Source organism: Pavona decussata, unplaced genomic scaffold (assembly GCF_977016875.1).
Source record: "Pavona decussata unplaced genomic scaffold, jaPavDecu1.1 SCAFFOLD_52, whole genome shotgun sequence".
NCBI classification, from domain to species: domain Eukaryota; kingdom Metazoa; phylum Cnidaria; class Anthozoa; order Scleractinia; family Agariciidae; genus Pavona; species Pavona decussata.
The window spans coordinates 2,644,927-2,655,926 of record NW_028145474.1 but is presented as its reverse complement, the minus strand read 5'-3'; the positions used below and the strand labels follow the sequence as shown (position 1 = coordinate 2,655,926).

The 11,000-nt window shown below is 37.3% G+C and overlaps 1 protein-coding gene across 1 annotated transcript; it reads left to right on the top strand.

The window, feature by feature from the left end:
- The first annotated feature begins 58 nt into the window (after nt 1–58).
- Nucleotides 59–9,413, top strand: LOC146480917 (uncharacterized). Its single transcript, XM_085109285.1, has 8 exons — nt 59–238; nt 3,081–3,213; nt 3,802–3,874; nt 4,385–4,439; nt 6,193–6,271; nt 7,161–7,325; nt 8,463–8,537; nt 8,609–9,413. Exons 1-8 carry the CDS (start codon nt 113–115, stop codon nt 8,698–8,700), a joined length of 798 nt encoding a protein of 265 aa, XP_084965411.1. The 5' UTR covers nt 59–112; the 3' UTR covers nt 8,701–9,413.
- The last annotated feature ends 1,587 nt before the right edge of the window (nt 9,414–11,000 follow it).

Genomic DNA, 11,000 nt, shown 5'->3' with positions numbered 1-11,000 from the left:
TCAATTTCCTCATTCCCAGTGTCCTCTCTTGTAGTATAGAAAAGATCCTGGGAACGAATTGCCTCTGTTGTTTGATCGTGTTTTGCTGGACCCGTTTGCTGCAGTTTCACGGATGGGTCCAAGAACGCATAGACGAAGTCGTTTCACAAACAAGGTTACTCAGAGAGATGCCAATAAAACTAAACACAACAAATCTCTTAAGAACAAACTTAGAGATGTGCAGAGGTTGCTCAAAAAGGTAAGAAATGGCAAACTATACGAGATTACTAACTACACGTGTGTGCACATGTTTGAGTAGACCTTGAGATTCAAATGTGGTACTTTTCATCGTTTTCAACTAGCAGTGAAGCAGTTTATCATTGTCGTTTTTATCAGGGAAGTATGCATTGCACGTGCCAGGCTGTACATAGATCTAGCTACTCAGTGGCAATTGTTCAAAAATTTCTACTGTAGTAAATTATGAATCCGATAAATTACTGAAATTACATGACTATTTAATAAGTTATTTATAAAAGCCAACTAACTCCAAAATATCGCTTACACGTTTATAAAAGCCGGAGCGACTGCAGAATACCCGGCCCACTAAATATCTTACTTGAAAAAGGAGTGCTCCCACAGTCCCAGAGTCGATGAATATTTTAATGAAGTGAGTAAAACAAGTGCTCCCGCAGTCCCAGAGTCGATGGATATTTAAATGAAGTGAGTAAAACAAGTGCTCCCGCAGTCCCAGAGTCAATGAATATTTTAATGAAGTGAGTAAAACAAGTGCTCCCGCAGTCCCAGAGTCGATGAATATTTTAATGAAGTGAGTAAAACAAGTGCTCCCGCAGTCCCAGAGTCGATGGATATTTAAATGAAGTGAGTAAAACAAGTGCTCCCGCAGTCCCAGAGTCAATGGATATTTTAATGAAGTGAGTAAAACAAGTGCTCCCGCAGTCCCAGAGTCGATGAATATTTTAATGAAGTGAGTAAAACAAGTGCTCCCGCAGTCCCAGAGTCGATGGATATTTAAATGAAGTGAGTAAAACAAGTGCTCCCGCAGTCCCAGAGTCGATGAATATTTTAATGAAGTGAGTAAAACAAGTGCTCCCGCAGTCCCAGAGTCGATGGATATTTTAATGAAGTGAGTAAAACAAGTGCTCCCGCAGTCCCAGAGTCGATGAATATTTTAATGAAGTGAGTAAAACAAGTGCTCCCGCAGTCCCAGGGTCGATGAATATTTTAATGAAGTGAGTAAAACAAGTGCTCCCGCAGTCCCAGAGTCGATGGATATTTTAATGAAGTGAGTAAAACAAGTGCTCCCGCAGTCCCAGAGTCGATGAATATTTTAATGAAGTGAGTAAAACAAGTGCTCCCGCAGTCCCAGAGTCGATGGATATTTTAATGAAGTGAGTAAAACAAGTGCTCCCGCAGTCCCAGAGTCGATGAATATTTTAATGAAGTGAGTAAAACAAGTGCTCCCGCAGTCCCAGGGTCGATGAATATTTTAATGAAGTGAGTAAAACGAGTGCTCCTGCAGTCCCAGGGTCGATGAATATTTTAATGAAGTGAGTAAAACAAGTGCTCCCGCAGTCCCAGAGTCGATGGATATTCTAAATGAAGTGAGTAAAACAAGTGCTCCCGCAGTCCCGCAGTCCCCCAGTCCCAGAGTCGATGAATATTTAAATGAAGTGAGTAAAACGAGTGCTCCCGCAGTCCCGCAGTCCCGCTGTCCCAGAGTCGATGGGTACTTAAATCTAAGCTTGTTTCGGCTCATGGATTTGCTTGTTTTGGTTCATGGATTAAAGAACGAGTTATATTCATATGTAGCGTGCTTGCTTCGGTTCATGGATTAAAGAACGAGGTATATTCGTGTGTAGCGCGACGACTGCGGGAGCAGCTTTAAAGAACAGGACTGCGGGACTGCAGGAGCAGCTTTTCAAGTAAGATATTTGGTGGGCCGGGTATTCTGCAATCTAGCCTAAAAGCCAACTAACAGTCAGACCTGCCAACTCTCCCAGTTTTCCCGAGATGAAATAAGAAATCTCCCGAAAATATCTACCCTGGCCTTTTTCAAATATTTTCATTAATTTCGTATTTGCGAGATATCGAAAAGGAAAATAAAAGAAGAAGTGGATTTAGTGCTCTTATTTGAGCTTTTCTCAATCGGAAAACATAAAACAGAGCAATCAAATTATATTTAATGAGTATTGTCGTTGGTCTGAAATCAACCAATCAAATTGCAGAATTCATGGTAGGTAAATGCTGTTCTAACCGATAGACGTTGGGAACATTCTGATGGTGTAACAATTGCGTATTTTCTTTTCTTTGGGAACATTCGAATTGTATAATGATCATGCCTTTTTTTGCTGGGTTGAGCAGGTACCGTGTCTGGCATTGTTACATATCTCCAGGTGCCAGTTGTTTAAAGAGCAGATAAAGTAAAGTAAAAGTAAAGTGATAACTTTATCCAGTGGATAGGCATTAGTTGGAGTACACTTTATCCACTGGATAGCAACTTACCTGCTGGATAAGTTATCTCTGGCTGCTTTGAACAATCGAGTCCCCTAAAAACAACTGTGTGGGAGGTTAGGTCAGGTGTGCCTGCCTGACTGGAATGATGATTTGATGTCAGGGTATTTAGCTTACACAGTAAACTGTGGACACATAGTTTTAACATTATTTTTATGATGAAAATTATAAAGTACACCTGCGGTAAAATAAGGATAAGCTGTTATAGACAATAGCTGAACTTACAAATACATTAATTTTTATTTTAATGTGTTCCAGAAAATATCCATACTTCCCTCATGCAAGGTTTTTTGTTTTGCAGTCCACCTTCCCCCAGGAAATTCCAGTTTAGTTCATACTTTTCTTCTAAAACTTTGACTTTTAAGACGGGCCCACTCCGTCCCCCTTGTTCCAGAGCATAGCATCGCTATGTACAAGAAAGAGGATTTAAGAACTATTTACATACTGGCAGAAAATTTACAGGATTATTTTTGATAAATTACTATAAAGTTATGAAATAAATGCTTCCACAATTTCAATTAGCAAGTCAAGTTTAATTTTGAAAATAATCTAATGTATTTACCTTGCAGTCTGACCTTCCAGCAACTGTGCGAGTTGTACAAGAAAGGATGCTTGAAGTGTTGAAAGAAAGTATCAAGGATAAAGCAAAGGAGGAGAAGGAAAAGAAGATTGTGAAGAGATCCAAGAAAGTGAAATTCTTTGGTAAGTGATTTAATGGGTCAAGCCTGTTTAGCTAAAGATAACAAAAAAAAAAAACTGATAGCATACAAGGGTGCAAAACAGTTCACAAATGTCTGAATTGAACTTCAGCTTGAAGAAGTTGGTTAGTTATAGTCTGTATTGCCTTCACAAATTCACCCTCAGGATATCTTCCTTGTGGTTTTCTGGGAGCATCTCTTTGTGGAGGCCTTGCTGCACTAGTTTTTTCTCGGGGTACTCCGGTTTTCCCCTCTCCTCAAAAACCAACATTTCCAATTTATTTCAATTTGATCTGGATTATTGTCAAGCAATTTATCATAAGCCTCTGGATCTGGAGTTTGCACAAGCACTCCCCATGTTATTGACATTAAATAAATTATTGACCTTGGACTCAAACCTCTGACAGGCCTTGAGGGTTAAAAAAAAAGTTGTAACTACATGTATTTCTTAATCATTGATGCTTTTTACCTGACTTAGTTGAAATACCATTGGTGTGATTTATATATCCAGTGCAATAAATACAGTGTAGTGCTATGATGTGTTCTTTGCTAATTACGGTTTATTTTTTGATAAATTATTTTGTTTCTCTAGAGAAAAGGAAGCTTTTTCGGAAATACAAAACTTGCGTCAAAGAGCTAAAAGATTGTAAAGAAGATAACACAAGGTTTGTTGCTAGTTATATTTATTTTTATTTCATGTGTTGCAAGATTCAAAGCAGAAATTACACTCAGGATTTCATTTTTGTTCACCTTGCTAATCCTTCAAAGAATAGTTTTTTTACAATACAAAAAAAGTTCCAGGATATTTCTTATATGATAACTACTCTCTTTAAACAAATTAGCAGAGATTTCAGGAAGCCCTTCATTAATGTCGTCTGAGATGCACAGAAATCAAAATTCAAATGGTCAGCCTTTGGATCAATTATAATTGAATTCTGATATGCTACCTAAAGGATGTCCATAACTCTACATCTTTGCTAAAGCATTGACTTGACTTAAAGTTAATTTTTGTGGGTAGTACACTGTATATAGTGTTCTACCTGGCACTATGTCGTCAGGTATGTAAGACTGCTTGAGTCAGTCTGTGAGTGTCTGTAAACAAACAGCTCTGCAGTGTGTGCACAGCACTACTCATATGTATGCAATACGTACCTATTTTTTTAACTGCTCCTCAGAGATGCCCTACAGAAAGAACTTGAAGAAATTAAACTCCAGTGGAATTATGTTGTAGTGAGTAGATGAAGATATGTAATTAAGCTCATTATTGTTGGGGTCAGTGCAATAGTTAATCAATATCATTCACTCAATAAGACACCTCTCCTGTAACACACAGTCTAACTTACTTTTGAAACCTTACCTTAGGCTTTGGCAAATAATAAATTAATCTGCTTGCCACACTGACAAATCACGATATTTTGCTTCACCTCATCCAATTATATTATAATTGGTTTATTGATCGACCAGCGAGTTTGTTTCTCGTCCCTAGTTATTTTTGGGAAGCAGTAAGCATTCACAGCCCCCTTGCAGGAGTTATAATGGCAGAATTCAATTATGCATGAGCAGAATATTATTTACTGCAAAACACAGTTGGACAGTATTGCGCATGAGCAAACCATTATTTTGCTCTTCTGGCGATCAGTGTTCATGCATGATTAAAATTGGTAAAAAGGGCTTCAACTGATCTTTGATCTTTAGAGGTGTCTCACGTCCAAGCGATGTACAGCTGTAGCACATCCATTTTAAACTGCAGATACCTAAACCTCATATCAAATTAACGCTTATACAGCTAGCTATCAAACTAGTAATACCACACATTTTGAAATAAATGAATGAATTTTTCACGACCTCTAAATGCGAGCGTCCAAATCACCTTTGAAAGCTACAAGTCAAGTCAAATTTTATGTCTTGCTAATTTAATTTCCTCCTCAGATTCCGGACCCAAAGCGCTAAAAAACGTGTCTGTGTTTTGCCATATTCAATTGGAGTGAAAAGCTACAGAACATTTTAGAAATAGAATTAAAAGAATATGGAGTGATAATACAAAAGTCGCTCTCAGAGAAAAAATATTTCGCAGACACGTTTTTGTTGATTATATGTTAAACTAGCTACAGTCCAAATTTGAAGGCAAACAAACAAATTCCCTTTGTGTTTTCCCTCTTTAAAGTGTCCCCTTCAAGTGAAAAAATTGATTAAAGGAAACAGCGCTAAAAATTCGACACTTCAATTTATTTCAAAATTCTTGGTATAGTTTATAGCCCGCTCTATAAGCTTTATTTAAATTGATATAGGAGTTTATGTATCTACAGTTTAAACCGGGCGCGCTACATCGCTTAGACGCAAGACACCTCTAAAGGTATATGGTAACCTTAAATCTGAACCTGACACTTTACTTAGGGACGGTTCATTTTTTATGGGATGGGGGGCTGGTGGGATATGGGGGGGGAGGGCATACAAAAAAAATGGCTTCAAACGGGGGGCCAGCCCAAAAAAAATGAAGAAAAGGGGAGTCAGGCAAAGTAAAACTAGGGTGGAAAAGGTTTTGACGAAAAATTCTTCTGGTTTATTCACGAAATATAAACATAGCACTATACAAACTTTTTTTACAAGTTAGCCAATCAGGATACACGAATTTGGTTAACGGTAATGCTTCCTTGCAAAGTTTAACAGGCAAGTGACGCAACAATGAGTTATTGAAAACATGTCGTTTTGTATTTTACAGCTAACTTGTAAAAAAAAGTTTGTTGGGTGGCCACGGTAAGGCGCGTCACACTGTAACACAGCTAAAGACTACCGCGGAAATATTGATTTATATAATATTTTTTGTTGTGTTTCAGATTAATCTTTTACAGCATTTGTGCCACTCCATAATCCAAGTTTTAAAAATGTGAAATTTTAAGACAGCTGAAGTTCTATTGAACCCAATCATGATTCTGTACATAAAATTTAAATCAGACTCAGTCTTGGTTTTTTTAATCTTGTTTAGCACTTCCCTCAAGACACAAAGTACATTTCTCTTTTTCCTCTTACATCTTGTACCAATGAAGAAGTTCGTCTAAAAAAAGGTGGGTAGTTAAAGTCATCTGTTGATTTTGGTAACAATGATTCGTAATGACGGGATTCTAGCTATAGAGACAAACTACAACCTGTAAGAGCACAAATTTGCACATAATTCATTTTGCATAAATTTTTACAAGAAGGTCAGCAAAGGAGCACTTATACTGTCAGCCTAGCCATAATGGTATTCAACTTCAAATGTTAGTGATGGTGATAAGTGGTGGTGTTGATGATGATAATGATGATGATGGTGATAGTGATGACGATGATGATGGTGGTGATAAAGATGTTGCTGATGACCAGTGGCAGTGGTGTTGTTATATTGAACACCAAAGAAATACCAGGTGAGCTTTCACGCAAAAGCATGATATCTTCCCATGTGAAAAGATCACCGTTGCTATGGTTACATAATAAATCGCGTCTTTTGCAATGATTTGGTATTTCATTGGTGTTTATATAATAAACAGAACATTACATGGCCACTTGGAGATACGAATTTTCTCTTCTCGTCTTGAAAAATTTTCCACTCCTTCGCTGCGCTCACTTGTGAAATTTTTATCAACATTCGTGGTCATGTGATATCTTCTATGTAATGAAGGTGATGGTCATAGTAACCATAATGATGATGATGGTGGTAATACATGTTATTACCATCCTTACAATCATCACAATTATTATGGTTTTGGTGGTGATTGTGATAATGGTGATGATGCTGGTGAGTTTGATGATGATGATGACGATGACGATGACGATGATGATGACGATGATGATGATGATGATGATGATGATGATGATGATGATGATGATGATGATGATGACGAGGCAAAGAGAGGACATGATAACTTGGGCACTTGCACATAATTATCTCAGTTTTGCTTCCTTTCTGTGAAATTTCAGAACAAATTCTTAAAGTTATCTCAGATAAAGTAGCCAATGGCGAGTTAGAGGATGCATCCGCAACAATTGGCCAAATGAGCAGTGGATTAAAGGGAACAAGTACAGCCAAACTGAGACTGGCAATAGAAGGAGAACAAGCAAAGCAGGAAGAACAAAGACATAATGGTAAGACAACGCCGTCCATTACTGTAGATCAGGGAGAATTGTGCATCATCAAACTGTTTTATAAGGGAACTTAAGCAAAGACAATGGTGACAGCAACGACAGTGGCGCAAAACAATAGGCTTAGTAAGCAAAAACAATCGCCCTGCACGTGCGTTTTATATTTTGGTACATTTCTGTGCCGTCCTCTGCTAACAACAACATGAAATGAGCAAATTCAAGGTGTTGTTGAGAATGAGAACACACGACGGTTAAGGTGTCATTCTCTTTGTTTACTTGAACCTTACTCCTACCAATTTGGTTCCTGGGTAGTTCGCCGTTTCTGTAGAAGTTGAACAAATTAAAATAATGTTGAAGTAGTAAAAATGAAGTAAAGCTATTTTTCGAGTGGTGTTAGTGTTGTTGTTGTCGTCGTCGCTTCTTAAGTGCCCTAACTAAAGTGACCATGTCCTGCCAAAATGTCAAAATTTCCTAATTCCATGACCAGTATATTGCCAAATACCACCAAATTCAATTGTACAAAACTAAATTGGACAAAAAAAAGATTCTTCAGATTCTTCAAGTGAGACGAAGTTGTTTGGGGATAAAGTGCAGGATTACTGGGTAAGAATGGAAGTAGATTATAGTTCATCAAATTTACTTTCAGAAGAAAATAATCGCCCAGAAATCAAAATTGCTATTTTGTTGTAATGTTTAGTCGTTTGTTTATATATTTTTGCTATCGTTGCTTTTGGTAAGTATTTCGTCTATTTCAATGTGGGAAGCATTAGCTAAACCCTTTAAGCCCTAACGGTGATGAGCATCAAATTTCTCCTGGTAAGATCAATGCTTATTCAACCCGTTAGTTCCATAGAAGTAAGGATATCATCACTCAACGTGAATTTTCTTGATGTTTTAATAACTTCTTCCCAGTTCTTTTATAAGAAAACTATGGGAACAAGATCGGAGAATTTGTTCTTTGATATTGGGGTTAAAAGGGATAAGCCAATCTCGTGGCCATACGCAAGAACACTTGACATTGGCCTGAAGCAACAATGACGTCGAGTCCGGGATCGAACCCGGGCCACATTGCTGGGAGACAAGTGCTCTCACCACTGTGCCATCAAAACTCTGAGTTTAGATTTTTTTTCTTTGCCACAGAAAGTGAAGAAGACGCTCCACCATCCAAGTTGAATCTAGATGACGACTTCTTTGTTGATTCAAGTCCAACCACAGGTAACAAAGCAAAATTCTCGAACATATCACTGAGTATGACAGCATTAAGGTATTCACGCCTTTTTCTTTAGGACCTCCAACCTCGGAAGACGAATCAGCAAAGAAGAAAAGGAAAACTTCAAGCAAGAGAAAACGATCGCAATTTAAATTCAGGAAAGATTAAATTCAAGATACTCCAGTTTTTCAAAATGTACGGCGTGGCTATTTCCAAAATAAGACCCAATTTCACGTGTTACTTCAACGAATGTAATATTTAAGTCCCAACGTACAAAAATATGAGTAAAGTAACCCCTTAACCACACAAGCAGACAAATAATACAGTCACTTTACTTTGAGAGGTGAATGGGTGAAACGGCGAACGGATTGCAGACTGCAGAGTGGATTCCTATAGATGTAAACTCATTTTGTGTAACGTGAATTGGCATGAATTAGAGCGGTTTTCATGTAAGCGTCATAAAATAAAACTCGAAGTAATAACTTTACACTGAGGCGCAAACAGCGCAATCAACCAATCAGAGCTCGAGGTAAATACATGTAACCGGCGTCAAGCGCGGGAAAACACGTGCGAGCGAGGCACGATTGGTTTTGGCTTTGGTTTTTCATTGGTTCAGGAAGTTTCACGAATTTTCTTAACCAATCACAAAGCCAAGTAAAGCAAAAACAAAACAAACTTGAAAGTACGTTTGACACTCAAATGAAAACCGCTCTAGTATGAGTAAACAGGTCACATTTTGCAGTGTCAACGGAAATCATTGGTCACGCCACCTGTTTACTCAGGCAAGGCAGAAATGCGAGACAAATTAGGATTAATATGTGTAAATAATCTGTATAAACTGAACTATATAAATTAAAGAAACGAAGAATATTTTCCTCAAACCTTGGAGTATTTGTTTTTGAAATTCTGTTGCGCAACGTAGTGACTCGCAGGTCGACTGAAATCATAATTTAATGCAACAACAAAACAGGCAGAAACGTACAGAAAAAAGTAATGTTTTGAGAAGATGTAGAAATTGATCGAACTCGGTTATTACGATAAATGTTGATTTCTTTTTGTGTGTTAGTGGTTGTAGATTATTGCCAAAACAATATCATTTATCCTTTCCATGACACTTAATTTAGGGATGCCCAACGTTTTATGGCCTTTTCAATTGCCTCAGAAATTCGGAATAGCGATAAATAAAATAAATTTACAGCTTTCTTTGGCCAAACAATCAGCTTAAAAATTGCGTAGCACAGGAAAACTAATTCCATTCGTTTTCAAAGGGGCAAATACGCCCTTTAATTAAAAATGCGAAAAAGATAAGCTAGTTGTAGAACCAGCAGCAGCTAATAAATTGGGGGAATAATATTCCATTCCCCAAAACTTTCTGCAACTTAAATTTTTTAGCTAAAGCGTCTGAACCGGCCAAACCGTATTATTATTTATTTACCTTGCACTAAGAATCAAAGGAGATATCAGTGGCTTGTACCTTCATTGTACAGTGCCAACTCAATTTGATACTGCGTTCAAATTAAGGTGGAAGGGAGCCACAGGCTTCTGTTTATTTTTTCTGCCTAATGTTACTTTTCGTCATCGCTGTGAGCGTTTAATCAATAATGCAAAAGGAAATTAACCAGGATCTACATTACAGAAGATCAAGAAGTTTTAATTACAAGCATTTATTCAACTTTTTGTGTGCTCAGCAGTTGAATAGATGGATAACTTTAATTTGAATGACTTTTGAATAAGTGTTGGGGGTATTCAGCTTACACAACAAATTGTGGACACTGTTTAAAGCTTTAACGTTCGATACAGAAAACTACAGTATTAAAAGTAAGAATGAACTATTATGAAACAATTGCTTGAGTTACAAATACATTTCCTTAAAATGTAGAGGAAAACCACTTAAAAGTGATTTACGTTAAACAAATTTGCCAAAACATTGTGGACCAAGATGAACCTTCTTGGATTTTTGCTGTTCATATACTTGATAAAAGGATTATTCTTGACGTTTTGGAAAATCGAGTTGTAACTCAGTACAATCTGCGCTCGGCATGGATGTAACTGGATGACTTCATGTACTTGTGGAAGCGCACCAAATATGAAATCCCAGTTTTGCTTTTCAGCTTTCTTCAAGAAAAAAACCGGATCCAAATTAAATAAGACATGCACTTGTTTTATTTGTACAAAGATCTGTTCAAAAGTCAAAATAATATGCCGCTGGAATTATTTTTATTGATAAACTGAACACGGAGCAGTACAGCAAAAAATAGTATACTTTTAGTACTATCTTGCAGGGGGAAAAAACTCACTTAACTGCAAAACTGCTTACAAAAGATAAGAGGAAAGAACCACAAGGTTTACACACAATTCAAATAAAGGAAATACATAACACGTCTATACATACCAAAACAGAGGTAGGGGTGGGAGGATTACTTTCTTTCGGGTTCAAAAATGCATATTGTAGTAAGGATTGCTGCTGA

Bases quoted from the DNA above. Each gene is read 5' to 3' on its own strand.
- LOC146480917 (XM_085109285.1), top strand. From the start codon at position 113: ATGGGTCCAAGAACGCATAGACGAAGTCGTTTCACAAACAAGGTTACT. The intron at 3,875-4,384 runs GTTTGTTGCTAG...ACTGCTCCTCAG, and splicing joins TGTAAAGAAGATAACACAAG to AGATGCCCTACAGAAAGAAC. The intron at 6,272-7,160 runs GTGGGTAGTTAA...GTGAAATTTCAG, and splicing joins AGAAGTTCGTCTAAAAAAAG to AACAAATTCTTAAAGTTATC.